Source organism: Cydia splendana, chromosome 5 (assembly GCF_910591565.1).
Source record: "Cydia splendana chromosome 5, ilCydSple1.2, whole genome shotgun sequence".
In the NCBI taxonomy this organism is placed as follows: Eukaryota; Metazoa; Arthropoda; class Insecta; order Lepidoptera; family Tortricidae; genus Cydia; species Cydia splendana.
The window spans coordinates 5,743,885-5,771,841 of NC_085964.1; the positions used below are offsets into that span (position 1 = coordinate 5,743,885).

Below are 27,957 nucleotides of genomic sequence, written 5' to 3' on the forward strand. Positions count from 1 at the left end.
ATACAAGATAAAAAATTCTTATATTATTAATTAAATTGTTATTTAATATTTAAAATACTTTTATTATGTTATTACCTGGTGCGGCGCACCAAGGTCGCGGTGCGGTCCGGTAGTCTATTGCGGCTTTTAGAACGAAAAAGTATAAAATTAAAAAATAAGAGGCAATCCCGCTGATTTTCATATTATAATGAACAAATAATTTAAAAATTACTGCAGTTTGTTAAAAAATGTGTGTTTTCGTAAATATTTCAATCTAAATGATTTTCGCTAGGGATTATTAATCTCCACACATGTAAAGTCTCCGATTGCAAGTAAGTCCAAGGAAAAAAATTATGGCCGTAGGTCTATTAGGTACTTCAATTACTGATTTTGCTAAATTGCCTTGTCTTGTTTGGTTTCCTCGCATTCGATATGAAAAGTAGAGTGTTTAACTCGGGTGAAAGGCACCATTTCCGTCTCGGATTATTGGCGCTCTCACTGCGTTCGAGCGCCAAACTACCTCGACAGAAATGGGTACCTTTCAACCCTTGGTTAACAATCTACTATAGATGCGAGGTCTGCAAGGTAACTTTACAATCTCTATTCGAATTTTAAACAATTAACGCTACAAATTTAAGCAGCTCACTGGCCAGCAATTTCGGAACTAAAGTTTTTCAACAGAAAGGAGGATGGGTCAATTATACATAGTGCTGCAGACATTTTGGACTAGTCATTGAGTTTTCACTTCTGTCGGCACTCCCGGAGTGCAACCCGTTGTTTTTTTTTATACTGTACGTTCATATTACGAGTTAACCCCTCACTGCAGTTATACAACTCTGGCATAACAATATCTAAAATCATCTGAAATTATTATTCAACATGACTCCCTTAAAATTGTTTGTTCCGATTTCTTTTGTGTTGATCACATACCCAAAATGCAGCGTTAAATTTATCCATCTTAGCTTATCACGGTCGATTCATCTCCGAAACACAGCTTCACTGAATTACTTATACGGCGAGCAGCTGCTGAAAACGCTATTTCATCCTGGGATCCTGGGAAATGTGCACATAACGCCGTTTATTGGCTAGATCCATTATTTTTTAAGTACGCCGCGAGCTGTTTTTACGGAGATTAATGTGTTTTAGCAGGAATAATCGATTATCTAACTAGAGTATGACGACTTGCTGACGAGTATTTGTAATTACTTGTATAAGAAGTTAAATATGCTCAACACTAGAAAATTATTTTGTAGTGTAGATACTTTAAAGCGGTTGCTTTAGAATTCTAAAGGGGCCCACTGGTTACCAGTCCGCTGGACGATATCGGCCTGTCAGCTTAACGCAAAATTTGAAAGCTCCGAACAACTGACAGGCTGATATCGTCCGGCGAACTGGTAATCAGTGGGCCCCTTTAAGAACAAGAGCCTTATGAGTATGAACTCATTACCTAAAGAAAAATTCGAATCAATTATGCGAGACTTTGCGCTTATTATTAAGTCTTCAGTCTTTTGCGACTTAAATCGAATCTTTTAGAGTACCTATTATTGGAACTTGACACAAAAGGACTCGACTCGAATCGTAATAAAACACCCAGTCATACTTTTTTAGCTGTCTATATAATGTTCTATCTACCTATACAAGAGTAACGAAAATGGTGGGTATTGAAAAATGTATGCTTCTCTCAGTTTACAATGGTTACGCATGAATAAGCGGCGCGTAGAGGCAGAATGGTGCCTGTCAGTGATTTCCATTGGTAGCGCAACCGCGAGTGAGCTCAGTTCTTGGACGGACCATTTCAGCGTGATCTCTAGACCCGTAACAATCATACGCAAGCTGGGACTACTCTTTTACTGGTTTCCTCGAGCGATCAACTCTATAAGCAAGTAGAAACTCCCTCGAGCGGTCCAAGGCGTGCTGCCGAGAAATATTCAATCAAGTTTATAGTCCCAATTCTTCGCAGCCTCCGACAGCTTTATCTCCGCCCGACGATTTTCAAGCCTCATTTAGCCCAAACAGCCGATAGTGCTTGCACAGGATAAAAAAAGAGATATGTAGCTTGTGGACGTACCATATTACCCAAAATTTCCCGAATGGCTCAAATGCGTAACTTTGTTCCGTCGTCGGCATTATTTCGAAAGTCAGTAGGTAAGGTACCTATATGTAGTACCATCTTCGATTAGTTTGAGATTATTTAGATAATCATTATTATCTTTATTTCTTTTTCTTCTTAAGTTAGGTTGTTTATAACATGAATATAAAAGTAAAATACAAAAGCACATAAAAAAACAATGAAAAATACATATAAACACATTATAATAAACCTAACCTAGGGTGCCGCCAGCAGCGGGGCTGGGCCCAAGCACCCGGTGGTCAGGGCCGCAGAGTGAGGAACCGACGTACTATACGCGCCGTGTCCAAAATTACCGCCTTCTTCATCTGATCCTTGATCCAAACACCTAGCGTGCACCGAGAGTCTCTCTAGGTGTTGGTCGAGACTCTTCGCTATGAGACCGTTCGATGACACGACTATCGGAACAATGATCGTCGAGTCAACATCCCACATAATCATTATTATTATTTATTCGTAGGTCTTTTCCATATTTTTATATGCATATTGCAAAAAACCTAAACACATAACATACAAACACATAAAAACAATAAAAATACATATAAACACACTATTATTATTTATTGTTAATTTCTAGGCTAATTCAATTAGGATTTATTTTCGAAAGTTCGACTGCACTTGGTAGTCTTGCGGTAAGAGGTGCGACTTTCAACCCAGAGGTCGCGAGCTAAACCCTGGCTCGTACGAATGTGTTGATCGGAACTTATGTAGCTACGTTATATCATTAGATATTTACCAGTCGTTTTTCGGTAAAGAAAAATATTGTGAGGAAACCCAATAAGGCTTAGAGGAAGGTGACATGAGAGGAGGCTGTATTCGGGTATTATTAGATCATTTCGAATTTAGATGTTTATTCGTCATGACAAACCTTGCTCGTGTAGGTTGATAATCGTCGTGTGCTAACAGGAACACACTTATCTGACCATTGATAGACTTTATCTCGTAGCAATAAGGTTCACTAGTGTTTAAAACTGTTTCAACAATGATACATGGCAAGACAGGCCTTCATATACGCCATTAGGACGGTCCTTTGTGCCCGCATCCGGCGGAAACCCGCAAGAACTCCGTCTCAGTAATAAATGGCTGGGAATTATTTTCACGTGAAGACATATATTATAATAAAGCTGCGTGATGTATGTGAGAGCACCGAGCATGGCCCGGAAATAATGAGCACCCCCATACAGCTGAGCTGATCCGTTATTCCATACGTGGGCGTGGGCGAGTTGAATCGTAGTATACCAGTATAATGTGACCTCTGGGTCTAGATCCTTGAAGCTTATTCGGATTATAATATCTAGTTATAAATTTGATCTCAATTTCTTTTTTTGATATGATCTATCAGCTGTCAAAAGTTCAAAAAGAACCTCCAAGCTTCTCCTTAGTAAAGTATATTTAATTAGATTGAACGATGAAAGAATGAATGATTCTGTTATTTTTTTGAAGAGGCACAAGCTCCGAAAGAGCTGCGGTCTGCCGGTCCGACTAAACCGACCTTTGTGAGAATATCCCCAAAAAACGAAAAGCGATCAATCTGGTTCATATGACCTACCGACTCGCACTGCTCGGCTATAAGCAATTTGAATTTGGCACCCCTGCTTACAGTCTGTATGCAGGGAAAGTTAGTTATATTATATGTGAAGCTGATTGTACTCTATCACATCACACACTGTGCTAGCGACCGAAGAATTTGGAGATATCGGTACAAGTATGAGCTCGTATTCATTGAAAGAGTTCTCTAGTTTACAGTTTATGAGACGAACGCTAGGTATAGCAAAGGTAGGCGTTGGTAATAACATCCCTGATACATTACATAGAACAAAAGACGAGCGTGTCGAAGGAGTGATAATGAGCCGCCATTAATTACGAAGCACACACGTAACACTATCCTGGAAATAGGTGAACATCGTAGGATGTTAAACAGAATATTATTAACATTAACACCGCATGAAAACCCGTTCAGTGTTTTTTGAGTTTATTGCGAACATACAGACAGACGCGGCGGGGGACTTTGTTTTATAAGGTGTAGTGATTAATGTTTTGATTACTATAAATAGTTTAACATTTACTCTTACCCTTCAGGGCAAAGTACTAACCGTTTAACATTTGATTGACAGACTTTTACTCTCCAGGGCAAAGTTGGATGGTTTCACGGTATCGGTACTCTATTTTTAGATACCAGGAAAAGCTTATTGTAAGCCGGTATCTCACTCACTCATCACTTTACCTGCTTCCGGCCCAATATCTATTTTCCCTGTGGCCACGTGTAACACACCAACTATCCGTCAATGAAAGAGTATATTGGGGTATTAATGTTAATTATATCTTGCATTAATACCCCTCTTATCACGTCGTTCTTCTGTATTATTTGAATTACGTCAATGGAAGCGAGAGTTGGAGGCTATAGTAAATTCGATCCATTCTGCTTGTTATGCCCTTAGAAGCCTCAGAGATGTGTTAGATCTAGATCAACTCAAAATTGTTTATTATGCCCTAGTAGAGTCAAGATTGCGGTATAGCATAAGGTTTTGGGGAAATAGTTTTTTATATAATATAAACGGAGCCTTGATTGCCCAGAAAAGAGCAATTCGAGCAATGGTACACATTCCTACTCTGGGTTCATATAGAGAGTATTTTCAAAAACTGGGTATTCTCACGGGTCCCAGCTTGTACGTCCTCATTCTTCTTACCCAGTTTGTGAAAGACGTTGCTAAAGTTTGTACAGTTGAAGAAAAGTAGTCTCGCCTAGGACAAAAAACATAAAGCACAGTTTCATTCCAAAGCTTCAGGTGGCTAAACATTGTGCAAGATATCAGGCAGTCACTCTATTTAATAAGCTCCCTACTGACCTTAAAGTCATTACGGACTGGTTTTTATTTAAGCGTAAGTTGAAGTCGTTCTTATTGACTAGATGCTCCTATAGTATTGAGGAAATATATGATAGGTCCTAACATAAGGTATTTATACTATTTATAATTGTTATTTAGTATTAGTATAAATGGTTTATTGTTGTTATTTATAAAATGTATTTAATGTGATTTCTGACACAATGATTGTATTGTTTAAGAATAAAATAAATGAAATTACCTATGCCCTATGGTAACACATTTGTTCAATAACTGAGGGGAGTCTAACATGCTACCCGACAAGCCGGCTCCGATATCCACCGGATAAGATAATAGACGAATAATAAACGACCCTTATGCTACTGCGACATTTAATATCAGCAATTCTGCTGACGAAGCTATGCCGCGGCTGCATTAGGCTTTCCTGTGGAGGCTGCAGGCTGACGTTAGAATAATCAGTCATCATTATGCCATGGAGATTATTTGATGGATGTTAGGCTCATATCGTGTACCTATTCTAATTAATGGCGTGAGAGTTAGCGATTCGTGTTCTTAACTTGGCGTATTATATACCTACTGCCTGATTCGAACTTTAAGATACGTCAATTAATAGATCTAGAAACGATATGGATTAGATACCTATGTCGAATATGTTCGAATTGGGCCGATAGAGTCCATGTAATTTCTTTTAATACATTTTAATTTCAGTTAAATTTAGTGAGTAGATTCAAGAAATAAATATAACTATTTTGGTCGATTCAGTTATTGGGAATCTTCTGTTCTGTTCTGAAAATGGCGGTGCCATGGGAGTTCGCGAGGTCTACTGCAGCTCACAGCCATTTGTTGATTTATTTCATACTTTTTTTGCAGTAATATTTCGAAAACCTCCATCGGTTACCTAATTATCATTTCAAAAGTACTGATATCCATTACATTATCCCTCCTTTGCCCGCTATCCCTCCTTTTTGCTGCAAGGCGCTCAGTATGCCATAATCTTTCAAAGTTATTCATATATTTCATAAAATTTATATAGGTCCTACATTTCCCTATAACTATATACTTTTCGCTCTAGCAACTGATCCCTAGAACTTTCCCGTGATTCGGCCCGGCTTAACGGCGTGTCAGGGACAGCTTTTATTATTAAATCACTGCCTACGGCCTGCCGGTGGGCAGACAGTTACAATGGAATTAACCTGCCTACATGTCAGCTGCGTTTGTACCAACGGTATATAATAAATAAACGTTAAACACATGAACTGAAACACAATAAGTATTCTTTGATAACACCCTGTTTTGTAAGAATTTATATTTTCACGTTTTCCACACATTTCATAATTTTTTTCCTCATCTTCTTTTTGACCCCCATTAGATCTAATATATAGGTAAACAATAATTTCGAATTTACATGATGTGGTATAATGTCTTTCAAAATAGGTATAATTCAAATTTCGCCTCCCAGTGTCGCTTAATAACAGAAGAAAATAAGCTAACCTATTTAGACAAGTAATACCACCTAAATATTTGCTTGTTCTAGAAATATCCTTTGACGGCCTCCTGAAAATGATATGAATGAAGACAAAGGTCTCGGTTTTGTGACAATTGAGACTACTATCGAAAGTAAAATAGGTTGCGGCTGGCAATGGTACCTACCCATATAACTAATAATACAGTCAAGCAACTCGGATCCCTACTAAATTTTGAACGCTTACTAAACATCCTAACCACAACACAACTTGGAGAACGTAGGGCACTTATTGGACGTGTTTGCGGCGCATTCTGTGCGAACTGTCTAAAACTCGTCTCCGGCAGAAACCGCCGCGAGCGACGGCCGGATGCCGGTTAATTATTCCACCAATTACAACATCCGACGCTCAAAATAATGTGATGTCAGTACCAACAGATATTGATTTAGTCGGAGACGCCGCGCGCTACGTGGTAATGTAATATATTATATGCACCGAACACTGGTCAAATATCAAGTTCTACAGCGCATGCATGTTGCCCGGGGCTCGCTCGCGGTCCGGATGTTACTATTGGCAACCGCGCAGCTCCCGGCTGCGTTCGAACACGCCATCATAAATACAAATTACATGGAAATACGATCTAAACTCGCTTGTCTAACAACGAAAAGTTGAGATGTTACATAAATAAAAGTGGGTTGCATCACCTGGGCACCTGAATTCAGTCCCGGGAGGGAGCTAGACTCGCCTTGCTTTGTTCTCTGCAAATAAGTACGTCCACCATTTGGGCGATGCACACGACGTTGACGTGCACTAATTACTCCGCCAGTGCCGCCCTTTAAAACCTATTTATACCTAGCTACGGACATCAGAGGGATCCAATATCGGTCTCTAATTAATGTAAGATATAGGTAGTGCTAGGTACTATAGTCCCTAATTGGACAGACGGACACAGACTCAGAGGTGGGGTGACTAATTTCCGAAAGGGTTAATCCGAATGGCGGACGACAAAAGACGGGAGGCTTAAAAGAGTAGTTAGAAGGAACAATTTGAATAGATATAAAAAGTCGTAGATAGTCAAACTATTGACTTAACTGAAGCGATTAGACACTGCCGTTTGACTTTTGCGACCTTTCTTGCCTTTTTATAGGGTCGCTGTGACGTTATCGCTTATATTTCTTCAATAAAAAAAAAACCTATGCCTATGCGAATCATGTAGTTGTATAAATATGCGAGCTTTCATAGCAATTTGGGGCTAGATACCGTTAAAAGCTTTCTGCACATTTTATATTTGATATACATTACAATTCAATAGATTTGTTCAACTGTCGCAGTGTTTCTATGAATTTTTCATACGAACCCGTTTGCTCACGAATCTGTAGATAAGCTTGAATATATTTCATGCAGTTTGGCGAAACGCCGGAAAATACAATTGCTTTCTTTTACCGCCACTTTTAAATCGTTGATGAAAATTTGCCAAGATTTCATGGCCGCTAAACGGCCCCGTAATGTGTAATAACAATTTATTGGTTGCACAAGTATCAAGGAAGCTAGCTTATTTAATTTTAAAATGCCGTTCTGCTTCGTAGAATGTAGGGAAGGCTTAATATCGCACGCAATGTGGAGTATGTTAAGCAAAAGCAAGAATGCTGTGGACAATGGGGTCGAGAATTTCGCTTCATTGTTGCTGCGAGATTTACTACAAATAAGTGACATTCTTATTTACAGGAAAACTTCTCTTTATTATGTCTAAATTAATTTAATAATAAGGACATCTTGCTAAGTGACTTTTAAGACCATCCCTTATAGGTTAGCGTAATGCTTCTGCATATAGAACGGGATTAAAGTTTTATAATTTACGAGTAGGTCTGCTAGGTCTCAAGTAAGTTTGAACGACTTTTGGGTAGGTACTTTTACGTAGCCAGTTGCAGAGAAATCTGACCTCGTTTGCAATAAGTTTGTATGCAGACAAGTGAGGTTTCTTTGCAGTTGACTAAAGTATTATGGTATAATGAAGACAGACTTAAAATAGCATGCCACATTTAGTGTCTATTATGCTAGTTGTTCGAACAAATGTCGGGAATAGTGAACTGAATATAAGCCGTACATTTAGATACTAGAGTTACAGGCAGTTACATTCTACAGTAAAACAAAACTCATCAAATGTTATTCCCACTAAGACTTTATTCTCGTATTTGCATATGACGTATGAAAATTATATCCAGACCGCATTAGTTGCGTGCGCTCGCTCCAACTGAATAGCCACAAATGAGAGCGGAAAATTCTGATATTAACATTAAATTTTATTTTAAAAGGCTGCTGGGTCACCTATGATGTATAACCTAGTATAAATATTGGGTAATGTTGGCATTGTATACCGTAAACCGGTTGTTTGTGATTTTTAATAATAAAACATACTAACACCTGTAAACTGACATGCACAATCTGACAATAAATGATTAAGGATGACTCACGAGACCGGGCCGTGTCCGGGCCGGAGCTCACGGCGCTTACTTTTCTATGACATGACAGGTGATCACGTGATGCTTTCCATAGAAAACGATGCGCCGGAAGCTCCGGTCCGTGTACGGCCCGGTCTAACGTGAGTCATCCTCTATTTAGTTACTGATTAATGTTTTTTTGCCAAAACATTTTGTTTCGGAGACATGGTGGGTCGCGTCTCGCGAGGTCTACAGCTCACAAAAAACATCAATTGAATTAGTATTATATTGGAATTGAATCCTCATGACCGAACCCGTCGCTGAAAGCAGCTCAGGCTGCACGGTGCACATACACACACTAATTTTAATTGGCGCCCCGTGCACCGGTGCATGTGTTGATTATTGCAGTCAACGGCGTAATTATGATCACTGACTGTACCGATGAATATTAATTTCAGAGTTATGTGCTGGTATTTACATGTTATATGATTTGCACAGCGATTTACATTTATGTGATTAATAAAGTGTATTCATCCTTAATACCAAAGAGAATAGATAGTATAGAGGGGTCCTGTCATAGTAAATTTTGTAGTCACAGTAAATTTACTGCCATCTATCGACACATGACTAAAACTCAAAATGAAAACGTATAAAATTATCAAAAAAATGTATATATATGGATAAATGATTTTATTATTTTATATCATTTTGACCCATGTTCATTCACTGATATCTATGTGTTAAAATTGTTAAATATGAAACGGTGTCGTCACGCCATCTAGCCGAGCATAGGCTAAAGGTGTGTGCGCCATCTATTCGAGAATGACTTTTTCTTGATTTCCGAGGCACGTTTTTTCCTTAGACTTTATTCATCTTATACGAAGTTACATATGTCTTTGTTAATGCTGATTGTCAAGTGTAACAAGTTCTGCTGCTCATAATTTTCGTTACAAAGTAGTTTCTTTAATGTTATATTCCTCGAAGCGCTGGTGGCCTAGCTGTAAAGGGGCCCACTGATTAACAGTCCGCCGGACGGTATCGGCCTGTCAGTTAGAACAAAATGTTGACAGTTCCCAACAACTGACAGGCCGATACCGTCCGGTGGACTGTTAATCAGTGGGCCCCTTAAGAGCGTGCGACTTTCAACCGGAGATCGCGGGTTCAAACCCCGGCTCGTACCAATGAGTTTTCGGAACTTGTGTATGAAATATCAGTTGATATTTACCAGTCGCTTTTCGGTGAAGGAAAACATCGTGAGGAAACCGGGTTAATCCCAATAAGACCTAGTTTTCCCTCGGAGTTGGAAGGTCAGATGGCAGTCGCTTCCGTAAAAACTAGTGCCTACGTCAAATCTTGGGATTAGTTGTCAAGTGGGGTCCCCCAGGCTCCCATGAGCTGTGGCAAAATGCCGGGATAACGCGAGGAAGAAGATATTCCTCTAAGCACCATCCCACTAACCCAGGGTTAACCTGTTAAACCGTTAACCCAGTGTCAAATTAGTACTGGTAACCATGGTAACTCCAGGTTAAACCCCGTAAGGGGCTGTCCATAAATTACGTCATCGATTTTTGACGATTTTCCTGTCATCCAAAAATCATGCTTCGAATGACCCCGTTTCCTCCTACGTCATGCTACCATTATCCGATGTCCAGACCCCCCCTAATTTGAAATGACGTAATTTATGAATAGCCCCTAAGTCCAAGTAAGTAAATCCCGGGTTAGTGAATGGTGCAAGGGGCCCTAAGCCGCTTTCATAAAAATAATGTAGGTACCTATTTACCGATATTCACCAAAACGCATACGTACAGTCGCCATCAGATATATCGGAGCGGCCAAGGTGTTCACAATATCTGAACACGCGCTCTAACGCCCTGACAATAGAGGCGTGTTCCGATATTTGTGAGCACCTTGGCCGCTCCGATATATCTGATGGCGACTGTACCGCTAGTACGATTATACCTCGTACACTAATTGAAAACTTTTCCTGTTACTCAATAGATTTTTTTCTTTGGCTGGGAGACTGCGGAGTTCTTGATAGTTTTTAGGGTTCCGTACCCAAAGGAAACGGGACCCTATTATTAAGATTCCACTGTCTGTCTGTCTGTCACCAGGCTGTATCTCATGAACCGTGATACTAGCTATAGTTGAAATTTTCAAAGATGATGTATTTCTGTTGCAGCTGTAACAGCTAATATAAAAAATTTGAACTCTCGGTGGGCGAGTCCGACTCGCACTTGTCAGTTTTTTCCCTTAGGGATATAACTTTGTAGTTCGTTAGCCGTAATTAGAAAATTGGGTGCTATAATAGACTAGGACATCAAAGGTCGAATGTGTTTTGTAGAGTATTCTTTAACACATTCATTGCCACTAAGTGCTACGGGTTACGCTCGTAGCGCGTAGCCACGGTTTCGCCGTATGTAGCGCGTAGTCGCTACGAACTGTGTACCCGACAGTCGGGTTCTTGGGCCTGAATGTGTTAAACTACAGAATACTCTACAGTATTTTGTAGTTTAAAGCTGGACGGACCAAAACATTTAGGTTAAAAAACAGCTCTGTTCCATACTTCAGCTGCATTTTTTAACCTTTTGAATTCCACAGACGGCAATTGACGTCAACGCAAAATCGTGAAAACGACGCCAAAGACGGCATTTGACGTCGATCGTTTTTTGATGAAAATCTAGTGAAAAACTTTTGGGTTGGCATTATTTATTCACAAAACTAAATTTTAACCCCGTGGCGTCAGTGGCACGGCAAATAGATGCGCCGTTTGGCGTTCAAAAGGTTAAAAAGTTTGATAAATCTTGTTTACTTATTTTTCATGAAGATTCAACACTTTCAGTTACGTATTCAATTCACGTTCATTCGGATCTTAGTGACTAATACCGTATTTACGTCACAAAAAGACATTAGTCACAAAGCCGAGGTTAATCCAGGCGAGTGGCCAAAGTCGGTCCAATTAGTCGTGTGTTGGAAATTGGAATCCCTAATGTTTTATCTGTCTAGTTCGGGTCCTTGTCAGATAATGCTAATCACTGAGAATCTCAAAGTTTCACCTATAAAGGTGGGTAAAATCGTATCTAAATGCGCTTATTTTTTACTGAAAATGCATTTTCACTAATAAAAACTAGTTTTCTGTATCGCCTTACAAAAAACGCGTCTTCACTTGGGATTATTCAGTCAAAACTAGTTTTCCCAAAGTCTAACAACATATTCAGGGCCAAGAACCCGACAGTCGGGTACACTGTTCGTAGCGACTACGCGCTCCATATGGCGAAAACGTCGCTACGCGCTACGAGCGTAACCCGTAGCACTTAGTGGCAATGAATGTGTTAAAACTAGTTTTCTGTATCGCCTTAGAAAAAACGCGTCAGCACTTGGGATTATTCATGAAGTCAAAACTAGTTTTCCCAAAGTCCCTTGGTTAAAACGAATCATTATGAATATCATGATTCGTACCTAATAAAATCAATGAATTGGCCTTCCTTAAACGTATACCCCCTTATCACGCGACAGGTAAACAATGCATCTACTTGTTGATTAGTTCGCAAGTTCCACAGTTCGGGAATAACAAGCGCTGCTACGCCGTAGCTACGTCTACGAGCCGCAGCCGTCTACGAACAGCGAACTGAATAGTTCTTCAGTGAATTATAAAACTTTAAAACTTGAGCTACGTGTATTCCTATTGGTTGCGCGTGTGTAGATAAGTTGAATTGTTGGGCGGACCATTTTAACGTGATCTTGAGATCAGTAACAATTTTGCGTAAAGAAAGAGAGCACTTATACTGGTCCGATTGAGCTCGAGTCTCGCCCGGGCTCGTCAGACCATTGAGATGACATCCCGGCAATGAGACATTTTATGTGAACGCCTTTCTCTAAGGATTCTAAAAAATGTTGACGAGGTTTTATTCGCAGTAATATAAAAATATGTGCAAAGTAGCTTATTTATTTGAACGTTCTTATTAAACGTTGTCAGTTCACGTATTTGTCGGTTACTTCATGCAATAATTTATGATTTTTCCTACTCAGATTTTTTAATATCAAATTATACTTGGAGAAAAGAAAAAAATGTTGCTCAAGGACAAAAATTTACCGTTATTAAATATCATTCGAAGCGAATAATTTTTCCTTCCAAAAAATACAAGGTACATTAAACATAATGAAATCACCGTTTTGTGAGTACCTACTTCGATGTAAACACGTTTCATATTTCCCGTGTTCCGAATTTTGCTTGCAATTTGTTCCGCACCGCCGGACGTCAAGAGATGTATGAATGCAAGGTATTTTCGCGTTGCATGTCACCCTCCGCACAACGACGTATAATACACCCAGTTGGCGTATTTTAAAGACCTTTTACTGCACAGTACTTTCCACGGATCGTAGATTGAACTAGAAGCCGCAAGCTCCCTTAATGTGATGAAAATCAAGTGTGGCAGTTATGCCTATGGCGTCACGAGAGCTTTTTACGAATGAAAACAAGTGATTTTCAACATTTATTGAAATTCTAAAACTACATAATTTAAGGAGCAATGTGGCAGTTTCTATCTACAAAAAGACACGTGAAGTATGAGCTGCGTCTAATTGAAAACATGGTCTGTGGTACTTTCCCTCGGATGCCGACGTCCAAAGGAAATGTAATAATGGGGAATGCTCGGGCACGCGCTGCGTTTTATGAGGCATATTACATCGAAAATGTGTCATTCCGTGCTCTCGGAGAAATTGAGAATTTCGCTACATACCTGTCTGCTGAAAGGCTTCTACAATTTGTGGCAGTTCGAATAGTCTGGACATTGAATGGTGGTGGTGGTGGTGGAGGGGTTGATGGCAACATTTATGTAATAAATTCTTTGAAAATATAATTCATTCAATGCCGACATATCCTTTTTATAAGATGATTTTTACTATGGCGGTCGCTAATCGATATAAAAATTGTTTTTTTTTTTATAAATCTCTTAAATTATACTTAGGGCATGAATACTATAGGGGTAGATGATGTAGGATGGCAGTCTGAAACTAATATATGGTAGATTGTTTCGTTTCATAATATACTGGAAAAAATTGTCAATGGTCGCAAAACAAGCAAGCAGATGGGAATCGAATACAATAGAAATGCATGCCTATTCACAAATCGTAAGTTCGCCAATTAACTCTCATTTTCATTTTACGACGTTAAATCTTGTCGCTACTCGGCTCTACTCGTCATATATATACGCCACGCATATTATAAGGTGACCTACATGAGATTTATATGTAGTTGGATGTTGGTTTAATAATCTTTCAGATATAAGTTGATAACGAGAACGGATTCTGTTCATTTCCTTTAATATAAGGCTCTTGGCGCGTGCCGCGGCGGCAGGGCGCGGGTTTAGGCCCGTTTTCCCATCGATGAACGTTTGCCTCAGATAACCAGTAAAAGTGAGGCCTAGAAATTCGTAACGACTATGTGTGATCGGAGGTCCTGCGTACACTGGATTTGTGATACGATCGGTAAGCGTCTTGAAGGCCTGCCTACCTAAACATTACCGTAATTATGTTTACACTGAGCGCGGCGCGCGCGCCGGTTACCGCCCGTGACTTAGCCGATATTAAATCCCCCTTTGGGCCTTCAGCTATAAAACCAAACGAAGCTTCAATAAAAAATCAAATTAAACCAGATTTTGCATCATAACCCAATAAAAACACCCGCACGAAAACTCCACAAGGAGACTAATAGAGCCATAATCTCCTGCTGAATATAGTAAACGAATCGAATCGAATGATCCCCTCGGTCGGAGATTACATCAAACTCATCAAAGCGGTCTCACCTAGCGCGGTCTCGAACAAAAAACTTGTTCGGGGCTTGAGGGCAGGCTGTGCTGCCATCTCGCGCGTTGCTAGGAGACGCGCCGATCAATACAGCCTCCGCCGGGCCGCCTAATTACCCCGTCCCCCGCGCCGCCGCCCGCCCGCTCTCCGCCCCGCCACCTCGCAGATTTAAATATCGAATGATAGAATTCACATTCAAATGTTTTTCACTTCTTTGTTTGAATATTTATTCTGATGATAGCCTTTGTTATTTGAGTGGCCGCGTCAACCTTTTTGTTCCTTTGTTCGTGACGTTATCAAAATGGGTTTACAACTGAAATTACGATATTAGGTTTTGATGTGGTATTATAAAATAATTATGGTTTTGATTCTATTGGCAATGAAATCAATCATAGATTTTATCATAATTCAGATGATACTAATTGTGAATTGTAACAGTGTCATATAGTGAATTTATAGATAGGTATATAATTTTTTAACTAAACCAGGTTTTATTTAATAATAATAAGTTAATGGTTACCTTTGATGACCATTCTATAAAAGAAAGGGTCCATAACTATAAAAAGTTTACGTACGGACCCTAGAATTAGGAAGTTTTATGAATTTGTCCGCCCGAGGAGTAACTAAATTTAACAGAGATGCCTAATTTTGAAAATATAGTTTACTTCCAAAAAGCATTCAGTTTTATAATTCATAAAAATCTAGTAGAGTTAGACCAAAAAAATCTATGAAAGTATGACGTATAGATTAACACTTGCACTGCGTGGGCTATCAAAATCGCTGCAGACTTTTCTTGGCCTAACTCTACTTACGTAATTTGAATGCTTCAAATTTGTACCTGACAAGTATTTTCAGGAAAAACATTACTTATCGAGTTATCGTTCAGTTTTAGGAACTATCAGTACATAACATAACTCGCCTGATCTATATTCGTAACAGAATAAGGTTGAAGGTTGAAAATTAGATAAAGAGATATTTCAAGCATGTTACAACCTCGTATCCTTAGTGCTGCATAAGTAGTATCAAAGACAATCCGACCATTTCTTTTACTTTTTGATTGTGTCTTGTTCGATACATAGGCAATCGTAGTTAATGTTGAATCAATATCAAATTCTGTTGAAATCTTTAAAGTTTGAATATCAGGCCTATTCGGATTTCGAGATAATCACAAGATCTTGAGACGATTTAGAGATCAACTAGATCTACATTAGATATCGACTAAATGTGACTTGGATATCTAAGTCATAACTTGTCGAATTCGTTCAAGAGGACCTCCAGAATCGCGGAAACGTCAAATTTGACATATCTATCTTACAAATATCTTTAAATTATCCGTATCGTAACTTGTTGAAGTCTAATAGAAATCTAATTCATTTTCCGAATCGAGCCGTTTGTCTCTGGTGTGCATTTGTAGGTGAATATAAATATCCATTACAAAAAGTATGCAGCAGGGAGAATAGGATCATAACATAGATTTTCAATCTATCTCTATTCAAGCACACTCTGAATTTTTTGTGCTACCCCCTTATTAAAACGTTTACTAAAGTTGACAAGCTGATAATAATCGTTTGTCCCTTTCCGACGTATTGGTATGATGGAAAGGGACAAACGATTATTATCGGCTTGTCACCTTTAGTAAACGTTTATGAATAAGGGGGGTTTACAGGTAACACACAAGTAAGTAGTAAGTTTTAGCTAAGTAAAAGATTATTTTATAATAATGCAAGAATAGTTATTTGTACAACAAGAGATCAAAGTTTGATATTTCTTCGAGTGCTTATTTTGAGTCCCGTGCAAGCGAAAGATTCTATAATAGATTCACGAGCGTAGCGAGTGAATCTAATTTAGAATCTTGAGCGTAGTAAGGGATTCAAAAGCGCACGAGATGTAAATAACTTTGATCTCGTGTAGTACACAAAATTTTTCACCCTAAGCAGTGAGAACATACCTAGAGGGACAGAGATAATAGAACCCAAGTATATCGAACTTGTATTAGACCCCGCATGTTGAAATGACATTTGACTATAAAGGACACTTGAATGTCATTTTGTCTCACTCAGTGAGCAAAATCGCATTTTGCTCACTGAATAAGACACACTCAGTGAGCAAAATGCGATTTTGCTCACTGAGTGAGACAAAATGACTCAGTGAGCAAAATCGCATTTTGCTCACTGTTTTTAAGAAGCAAAGTACTCTTGTTCGAGCTGCTGAGGTGAAAAATTATTATCAAGATAAATGAAGACATAGACTTGTATGTCAGGATATCTAACATAGCCTTCCGAACTGTTGTTCGGATTTTAATATGAGGTGGCAGGAAAATTTGATCACATCTGTTGATGTGATCAAATTTTCCTGCCACCTCATATTAAAATTCACGAAACAAAAGTACACCAGGAAGCTCTCATGGCTCCAAGCTACTTAACGGGCAAAGTTATTTTCGATAGCATTAAAAGTCCTGAAAGAACTTTGGAACAGGTGAATCCCCTATACTCGCAGCAGGTGCGGATAATGTATGCCGCATATCGGCGCCATCTTGAAATATTGGAATATGATATCGCTGCGCTGCGACCTAGTGCTTTCATTCAATTTGCCTGGGGCTTCGCTTTGAGGTTTATCTTGCAAGAATTGTGCTTTTCCGGGTCTAGAGAATGCACAGACTCAAGTTTATACATATATTCTTTATTCAATTTGTATAGCAAAATTTTCAACATTTTGTTGTCATTTATGTCTTCTTTATTTTTTTAATCAGCAATGGTTGTTAGTTCTCCACTAAGATAGAACAGTTGTTACATTATCAAGCTTTTGAACACATTTTCTTTACAAAATTGAAAAACAAAATTACCTTCTTATCCTGCTATTTGCAGGTTGGTTTTTTGTCGGTTTACTATAACTCTATCAACTACTGTTATTGTGCAGATATGCTGATCTGGTTAGTGTGTAAATGATCACTAACTCCAATAATTTACTCCTTTGTCATACCTTAATATCCAGACAATATAGTAATCCCGACACAATCAACAAATTTGCATCACAAGTTCAAGTCGGCACGTTTACTGACTATCATATAGGTACACCACCATCGCTTACAGGTGTGTTGACACGGAAAACCGACTTTATTTCAAAGTGTTAAGAATAATTTTTGCGTCGTCGGGTCCTTACAGAGCCCTTTATGAGTGAACCAGCCCGTGACGTCAGTGGATCGACCGGGTCCAGATTGTATAAGCCACTGAGTCATTAAATACAACCGGAGGCATTAACTCGTTTTATTGCGTTATTTGTTTAAGTGTCAAAGTTGTATTTATTGTTACGATATTTTATGTTTACTGCTTATTTTACCCAATTTCAAAAGCGTTTATTTCCTTTAATTAGTGTGTTTAAAAGAAAAAAATATGTGAGGGAAAATTTTCAATTACCTACTCAAAAATTATTCTCTGAAATACCTACCTGCCATTCCGGAATTTTTTAAATTATTCGAAAGTTACCCCCGAAAGGTCGCAATTTTTGTCAGGACTAAAATTCGATGATTTACGATTTAGAAAATTATATTAATGATGGAATTCTTTAGATAGCACACATTGTTTCTGGAAAGCTTTATAATAAATTAAATCATATTATCCTAAAGTTACTTTATAATTGTTGAATGTATTATTTGAACCATACATGCGACAAATTCCTTAAATCTCCTGTTTGATTTTGACTGTTGCATAATGAAATAAAAAATATTTTAGGTACTTACAAGATAGAAATAATGTAAAATTGTAATGTCCAAATTTAGTTTACACGGTAGGTAAATTAGGTGTCATTATATAATTCAATTCTATAGAAGTAGAGACTAGCGCCAGACCCGCTCTTTCATTTCATCTCGTTACTACTAGAGACTAGAGGCCGCCCAACGCAGAGCTACGAGTAAATCGTTGCATATTTTATAGCCGTTCTACCTACAACCGAATTTGAGTCAAATTTTTCACGCTTCTAAAATAAAATAACACAACTTGTTATTATTAGATTAGACAGTTCGACTCAGTCATTCAGCCAGCATTTTGTGAGCGTCATCATCGGATAGACACGTAATCCCATAAAAACCTACCTAGATTGATCTGAAAAAGAATTAGGTACGACTAACTGGTCGACAACTTTTTTGCAAACCTAAAATAATGTTGTGTGTGTACCTATTTGTGTGTGTACACAACGATATTTAGGCGAAAAGATGATGTGAATTTTGAGCTATTTTGAGAGTTAAAATTTAAAGGATATGTGATATGACGTTGATGTTGACATGCCAAAAACAAGTGGAAACATATGTTACAGATATATCTAAATGCTCACTAATTATGCGCTAACATGGAAAATATCAGACACTATGTAGAGATTTACCCTCCAACATCGCCGCATCTCGCACCCCATGGCTCTTACATAAAGTAATCGGCTTGCCGATTTATTTTGATTTGAATAGAATCTTCTATACGAAAACGTATCCGACAAGACGAAAACTTAAAAGCTTCTAAATAATTTCATACAAGAAAGTTAATTAACATTTGCAGTTTCTATTGAACTTCACTTAAAGTACACTTATTAATATCTGTCACGAACGGAACTTGTTTAAAGTTAAATTATTGCCTAACGCATTACTTAATAAATATAATATAATTCTAAATCGTATCTACGTTATAAGTTCTAATCTTGTACCTAGTTATTCTCATTGTGTTATTGTGGATTTGAGGTTATTTCTGTTAGTATGTCACGTCCGGACTGTTTTTTTTTAATGCGACGTTGTCGTCCTATGGTTTATCGTCTTTCGACCACTCCATTTTACCTTCCGTTATTTCTTTATTTAAAACCCACAGATCATAACTAGTTTCAACTATCAGGAACCCAAAAAAGTCGGGTTCTTGTATTTTTGTCAGTCTGCAAGGCATGACAAGCACATGTGTCAATCTCCTTCATACCAATTTCCGAACGTAAAATACATCCTGTGCAAGAGTTATGATGCTCATTTATTATGAATCGAAAATTCCGAATGACCAGGTTCATTTTATTGCACAGCATATACTATTCAGGCTATACCCTGCGGAGAGATAAGCACCACACATAAAACCGTGTAACGACCGCCATTTTGCAACTGAAGGCCGCCGTTCTCCAATACCGTAATGAATAAAGTTACTATTGTAAAAAGTTCGGTGAGAACATTTTTATGACGGCAATCAATCGCGTAAACAAATGCTTGCGTTGGCGGTGATCGTAACTCTGAAATTAGTGGATTTCTAATCACAAAAGTGTTTGGGCCCAATTTGACTCGAGAACGTCAAGGAAGGTTATGTAATGTGTAATGTATTTACCTATAATCGTTGCTATAATATACAGGGTTACTTTTTTACCAGTACAATAAATCAACATACGTAATTGTTGCCAATAATAAAAAATACCAGCATTCTTTGTTACTACTATTTGGGAACAAAAAAACAAAAATACCAATGCCCGAACTTATCCGCTAAAGTACTAGAAAATGTGGATGCCTTACGCATCAATTAGCAAACGCACGAACTGGCAACTGTTTGTTTACGTCATCGCGCGCGATTTAGCGAGCGGCGGCGGCACACGTATTGACATAAAAAAATACTACTTGATCCCAATTCTTCCTTCATACTTGCACGGGCTTAGGACCGTCAAAATGAAGATGTTGCTTTGTGTGAAGTATGACAAAAGGTCTCGAAATCTGATAAAATTACGAAGTAAGTCTGCAACATTTTTCATTGAGGCGTATTTAAAAAATTGGAATCAACTATGTACAATGATTGAAATCTACCCTACATACCTAATTAATGGAGTCCATTTCTCGTACTAATTCACATACTTAAGTAAATGTTCAAAATGCTGTCCGTGGTTTTGTAAACAAAGCCGTGCCCGTTTTTGTGCGTTTGCTTCGATTCTTTCCAAGTAATTTTCACGTTTAATTTCGTCAAACGCACTGTCTTATCGGTCAAAGGGTTGCACTTTGCATTCGCAGTTTCCCGGATGCTTTGTTGTTGATGGTTATTTGTAAGATAAGTGAGAGTTAAATAAAACGGGAACAAATAACACAAACGTATTTTTGAAGGAAATCAAGAAGTGACGTGACAACACATGTCAGTAAGAACAGAAAAATAAAACCTATCTAATGAGGTTGCGTTCTTAGTCTCCAACAGTTGTCAAATCGTGCGCCGCCGGCCGCTCGCCCCGCCCCGCCCCTTTTATCTCATACCGTTGACACCTTGTAATTAGTGCAACCAGAAGTTACTAAATTGGTGAAGGCTAAATTAATTGATGAGAAATAAAAAAAAAAAAAATTTTTATTTGTGCAATGTGATCTATTATCGATACCAATGATGTGGTAAAATTTATTGTACCGGTAAAAAAGTAACCCTGTATATCCAATCTATACAGTTAGCTTTGTGAGAATTCGTGACGTCACGACCGAACTACCAGATTTCCAATTACAATTTCAGTCTGTGTTCAAAAAAAATTGTTTAGTTCTGACATAACCATCTATTCTTAAAGCAGAGAGCTATGGTAGCCATATAGCGTGCAAAACCTTTGAACCTATAAATGTAGGTTTTTTTCTATCCCTACCAGACTACTCCTTCATAGTTTACCGACGAATTTTCATCAAAACATTAACACGATAAGCATTTCAGGCTTTCCCATTTCGTAAAGGTAGACAATATGAGCGAAAAAATAAAAGGCGAGCTAAATTCGGTTAAATCATTGTCATGCAAAACGCGGCGCGGCAGAGGCAGCGGGCGTCAAACGCGTAGGTACAGACAGGTAAAACGTGCCTTCTGCTCTCCGTGCCCTGGGTTACCAGGGTTGGGCTTAAAAACTGCGTAAATTCGACGTAGACTCACATGATGTTTGTAAATGTAATACAGAAGAAAAATATTATCAATAATATGGTCAGAAGTTAGCACTCGAAAAACGCATGGCCTGCTTTCCATTTTCTCTTGTTTATTCTCATACAAAGTTGGAAGAAATTACTTCTTAGCGATAATACCGCCTGTTGTTACCTAGATTCTAACTGTATTTCATTTTCTGTGTATTTCTAACTATATGGTGCACAGTAATAGTTATTTACCTACTTACAAGTGTAAAGCGCTGAGAGTACCTTCAGATATGTTGCATTTCAGTAAAAATACTGCTGACTTTTACCAATTTACCAATTCCGACTTTTAAATGACCAATTATTAAATTACCAAACAAATCAGGAGAAATACTGATGTATGTTAACCCTAATTATACCTGCCAGGATCCTTTTGTAGTCAAAACGTCCAATAATAGTCCTTATTAAATACATGCATATAACATCTTATTCAGCTTTCTTGTCATGCACAGGGATGCGATACTCCACTGTATATCAGCCCTCCTAACTCCTTTTATTTTCGCATCATGGACTTCTGTAAGACTTATCTTACGAAGTTATTGCTAAATTGCTTGAAGAACTTGGGAGTGGTTTCATAGCATGATTTTTCGTATTTCAACGATCTTTGTAGTTGTTGTACTATTCTGTACACTTTAGTGTAAGTAGGTATATATAGGTACATACAAACGAAAATATCGATTAATATACACTTATGCATGCGTTCAAACCATGTATCAAACATGATCTTCCACCGCTCCTCTGTGACACTGGCGCAGGCTTCATCCCATGCACTCAATAGCTCGTCATCAGTCGCAAACCGTCGTCCTTTTAACTGGCTCTTAATCAGCGGGAAGAGACCAAAATCGCACGGTGCAAGGTCGGGGCTATAAGACGGGTGGTCCAGCACAGCAAGCCCCGATTGCTCCAAAAACTCCTGAGTTCTGATCGCTCGATGAGCAGGAGCGTTATCATGGTGGAAGTGCCAACTGCCCAGATGAGGGACCCAGAGAGAACATAACTTTTTAACTTTTAGGTCTTGGTGTAAAATTGAATTAAGTGTTGAGGCACTAATGTGGAGAATCTCCTCAATCTGTCTGCACATAACTCGCCTATTAATAGTTATCAGTTTTCTAACTGCGTCTATGTTTTTTTGGGTCCTGCTTGTAATGGGTCGGCCCGGTCTTTCGTCGTCGTCTAAATTATGGTTGCCTATTTGAATTTCCTTGTACCACCTGAATACGGTAGAAAGGGAAGGGCACTCTTTACCAAAGACACCAAACATTTCCTCGTGGCACTCTTGGTAAGATAATCCACATTTGAAATTATAATATTAAATCACTCTGTATTCGCGATTACCGAGACAAGCCATTTTCACAATTGTTTCGATCTATTTACCGAATATCACTGCTGGCAGTCTCAACAAATACATCATGTAAGAACTTGTAATTACTGGCAGATAACCATACGCTCAGTCATACATGTCAAAGCTTGTTAGATTCCTTCCATTGCAAGACTTATGGAACAGCCTACGTACTTAAGAAGAACTTAATTAGTTTCTTTTCTTCGTTTTCTCGACTTATGGCTTCTAGACCGCAATTTCCAACTTTCTATTGTTTTCTTACTTTATCCTTGTTTTGTACCTAGTTTATTGTTCAAGTTTGTTCGAGTTTATTGATCAGAATTTTCATCTGGATTGTTGGTACTGTAGTACATAACCTTTAACACAATCAGGGCTGTCAGAAGCAGTGCCAGCCTTGTGATTCTGGTTGCCTAGCGAAGAAAGGTCAGGGAAAACTTGAGAAAATGATTGAATTTGTGATCTCGAGATCCATAACACAATATGCATACGGTCAATGTGCTGAAGACCGACATATACAATTTCTGGTTGGGAAGACCGTCATATATAAAGAACTCTCGTATTTGTATACGTACTTCGCTCAGACACAGAAAGGTTCTTCGCTCCTTCTGCTCTACCGACCTTCTATGTGGAGTTGTGTTGAAACACAGGAGTTAGAAAGGACGAAGATTTTAGAGTTTATTGTAAGAGAAAATCTTTCACATGGCTACTCGCATGTCGCTGATCGACGCCGGTTGGATATCGCTTTAAGTAGCCAGCTACATAAGTTACGTTACATTCGTGACTGGCCTGTCTACATGCCCCTACTAAGTTCGCGTCGCCCATGCTCGGTACACAATTGGAACATTACCGTTGACCACGCTGCGCCCGGAGGGCCGGATGCAGTTTTATGTCCGCTCCGACACCCTCTATTTTATCTAAACTAGGTACTTTTATGACGACGTACCTACTACTATATTTACTTCGATGGCTATGAAATAATGCTACTAGATATAAAAAAAAGTTCTTACTCATAGAAGTGTAAACAGTCAGCAGTCAATTAAAAATATAGGTACTCGTATATTAAGTGTAGATCCAATGTAAATATTTAGGTATCTTAATGCGTTGCATAGTTTTTGTTACTGTAGTTTTTATTACGTATTCCGTAATCATAACTGCTTTTCCTTAATATCTTTGTGTAGTATAAAGTAGTAAGTATTAAGTAGCTAATTGTAACAAAGTGCCTAGGTGATAAGTTAAAATTAGGGAATACAATCTCGCACCAAGATTGATGATTCGAGATCTCGCATTTCAATAATTAGATAATACAGCTACAATATTTTGGTCGATTCAGATATAGGTTTTTTTTCCAAATTTTGGAATCATGGGGGTTTGCGAGTTCTACAGCTCACAGGGTCACTAGTATTGTAACCATTTAACTTAGTAACGTGTAGTTCAGAATGTTACTTAGTGACAGTACTACAACTAGGTATAGCTACTCTGTTCGATGTAAGAATCCCTCGGCAATCCAATTATATCGACGTTTGCTCTCAAAGGCGCTGAAGGCACCGCTTCCGCGCCGCTGCGTGCCAGCTAACGAGCTCTGTGGCAAGTCCCGGAATAGGTACAACCACTTTAGTAAAATTTAATAATATGATAGTTTGAATATTTCCATAGTATTTTCTTTACCAATCCTTTGGTAAGGTAGTCCGACCCACGACGAGAAAATGATGACCTATTTTTTTTTCACAAGAAATGTAGCCGGCTGTACTTGTACGATATTTGTTTTATTTATTTTTATTGAAAAGCAAATAGCGTAGTTGTTAGCTTTAGCTACGAGTATACCCGCATGCACCGCACGGTACACTTGGTCGATATGTTTTATTTCTACCTCATTGAACATTTCAGAAAAGCTGCGCTTCTATTTCACTCGAGAAAGTGGCAGGTGTTGTGGCTACGATATAACTAAGTAGTTTTGTGATGAGTGGCGATGTCACGGACCAACTAACAACTTTCGTAACACCAATGTCTAATTCAAAATTTAGAATATTTTGCCGATAAAGCAAGCAGATATGTGTTAGAACTAAAAAAAATGCCTTAGCTAACGCATAAATACATCCCTTATGTCACAACATCATGATCGAGCTTTAATCAAATTATCTATTGTACCTAACAAATATATTAGTTGCTGTAATTGTTTAATGAACATCAAGTAGGTACGAAATTTAGTCTGAAAAGCGTCAAAAGAAACCTTTTCCTTGCCTACTTTTTTTATTAAATCTTAACACATGAAAGTACTCAATCAGATACCTAACTACATGCGGAACCCTCTGACCGACCCATCATCATTCGCTTGCCCTTATCCCATTCATTTGGGGTCGGCGCAGCATGTCTTTTTCTTCCATACCTCTCTCTCGCCCGTCATCTCATCATTCACTTGCGTTCGCTTCATATCATCTCTCACACAGTCCATCCACCCTTTTCTCGGTCTTCCTCTCCCATTACTTCCCTCCACATTCATTCGTAATACCTTTTTCGTCACATGACTTTCATCCCTCCGCATCACATGCCCGTACCACGCTAGGCGATTCGCTCTTACTTTTTCTACTATAGGTGCAACTTTTAGGCTTCCTCTTATATACTCATTCCTTATCCTATCCATTCTTGTCACACCACACATCCATCTTAACATTCTCATCTCCGCTACATGCAACCTCTTTTCATCCGTCACCTTTAGGGCCCAACACTCCGATCCATACATGACGACAGGTCTTATGATGGTTTTATAAATTTTACCCTTCAATCGAAGAGGCATTCGGGCGTCGCAAATGGTTCCCGTGACCTGTCGCCATTTCATCCATCCTGTGCTAATCCGGTTTTTCACATCACGGTCAATATCGCCATCGCACTGTACCAGCGAACCGAGGTACTTGAAGTCGGAGCAGACCGGCAACGTAACGCCATCGAGTTCCATGGCAGCGAAACTGGAGAGACCGCCGAAATCGCAGAACATATGCTCAGTTTTAGATCTGCTGATCTTCAGGCCAACATTCTCCAGCTTATGCCGCCATTTCTCAAGTCTGCTCTGTACCTCGAGTCCGTCTTCACCCACAAGCACAATGTCATCAGCGAAAAGCATACACCAGGGTGCCTCCTCCTGTATGTCCGACGACAGAGCGTCCATAATAAGCAGGAAGAGGTAAGGACTTAAGGCCGATCCCTGGTGCAAGCCTACCGTGACACTGAACCTGTCGGTGGTGCCAGCAGCTGACCGGACGCGTGTACAACATTGGTTGTACATTGACCGAATTAGCTCCACATACTTCCCAGGCACGCTTTTCTCTTTCAAAGCCCACCACAAAACCTCTCGGGGTACTCGATCGTATGCCTTTTCAAGGTCCACAAACACCATATGCAAGTTCTTTTTTGCACGTCTGTATTTTTCGCACAGTTGGCGAAGTGCAAAAATGGCGTCTGTTGTACCTCTCCCTGGCATAAACCCAAATTGGTTTTGTGTTATATCACTCTCGTGTCTCAGGCGTCTCTCTATCACTTTTTCCCATATTTTCATGCTATGTGACATGAGCTTTATTCCTCTATAGTTGTTGCATTCCTGTACATCCCCTTTGTTTTTAAAAATGGGCACCAGCAAACTGTCGCACCATTCGTCGGGAATAGTTTCTTCATGCAACAACTTATTGAAGAACAAAGTCAACCACTTACATCCATCCTCACGCAATAACTTCCATACTTCTCCTGGTATATCATCTGGTCCTACTGATTTTCCATTTTTCATACTTCTCACAGCCGCTCTTACTTCATCCATATATATTTCTCTCACTGCACCCATATTTATCGGTTTATGATCCAGTACTCTACTCCAATCATTCTCTTCATTCATCAACCTTTCAAAGTAGCCTTTCCAACGTTCTCTTATGCCTTCATCTTTCGTTAGCACCCTTCCTGCATCATCTTTCACACATTTTATATAAGATACATCACGGGAAGTCCTTTCTCTCGCTTTGGCAAGGCGGTACAGCTGCTTTTCGCCTTGAGGACTATTTAAGGAGTTATACAATTTGTCCTGTGCTGTTGTTCTGGCTATAGCAACTGCACGTTTTGCCATCTTCTTACATTCCATATACTTCGTTCTTTTTATTGCCTCCTCAGTTTCTTGTCCAGCTTTAACCTTTTGCCATTCTCTAAATGCTTGTTTCTTTTGCTTTAGTATTTCCTGCACCTCCTCATTCCACCACCAAGTTTCCTTGTCTATGATGCCTTTGCCTTTCGATTCTCCCAAGACATCTTTCGCTACTCTCCTTATACAGTTTGCCATTTCTTTCCAACATTCGTTCCCATTCAATCCTTCCATATCTTTCATCTCTATCATTTTATCTATCACCCGTTCTTTGAGTTTTTTGGCACATTCATACTTCTCTAGCATTTTCCATCGTATCTTTGGTGGAAGCCGTTCTTTTCTTTTAAGTATATGGACTTTTATGTTGAGATCGATTACAAGCAGCCTATGCTGCGAAGTAAGATGTTCTCCTGGTATGATTTTAATGTCCTTGATACATCCCTCTGACCGACCCGTTTCTTTTTATTTACGCTACACTTTATTACGACGCAAGCCATGAAAGAGGACGCCCTCGCGTCAAAGGCAATGAAACGGACTCTTAAATAGACCCTGCGCTGGTGCCTGGATACCCGTTGCCTACCAAAGACATGTATAAAGACTATCAGTGACGGCGCGTTAAATTAAATAACTTGTTGGGCAAATAGCTGTAAATTTTGTTTGTGTGTTTTTTCCGAGATACCTCTGTAGAATACTTATGCTCAAATTGGGTAAGCCGAGTTTAGCTGGACGCTCCGCTACTAAGTTTCCATAGAATGTTGAATTTTTTTAGTTGAAGATGACGTCACATTACCGAATTCACCACAAGCGAACACACAAGATCTCAAAACTTCGGCGCTCACAAAATCCGTTTACCTATAGGTATTTAATTATTCACAAAGATTGCCAATGGCCGCTTTGTTGTTTTATTGGTCTCTTGTTACTTATTGGTCTCTTGTTAC

The 27,957-nt window shown here is 38.9% G+C and overlaps 1 protein-coding gene across 2 annotated transcripts in view; it reads right to left on the reverse strand.

Moving 5' to 3' along the window:
- LOC134790502 (uncharacterized) overlaps positions 1–27,442 on the reverse strand; it is a 278,176-nt gene extending 250,734 nt beyond the window's left edge. Inside the window, exons 1-2 of one of the 2 annotated variants that reach the window (XM_063761319.1) lie at positions 26,181–27,442; positions 25,217–26,148 (exon numbers count right to left, since the gene is read on the reverse strand). In XM_063761319.1, the coding sequence (XP_063617389.1) occupies positions 26,007–26,148; positions 26,181–27,325 (1,287 nt within the window). In that variant the 5' untranslated portion in view covers positions 27,326–27,442 and the 3' untranslated portion in view covers positions 25,217–26,006. The remainder of the gene's footprint in view (positions 1–25,216; positions 26,149–26,180) is intronic. The other variant, XM_063761320.1, reaches the window with a different exon arrangement.
- Positions 27,443–27,957: the final 515 nt, after the last annotated feature.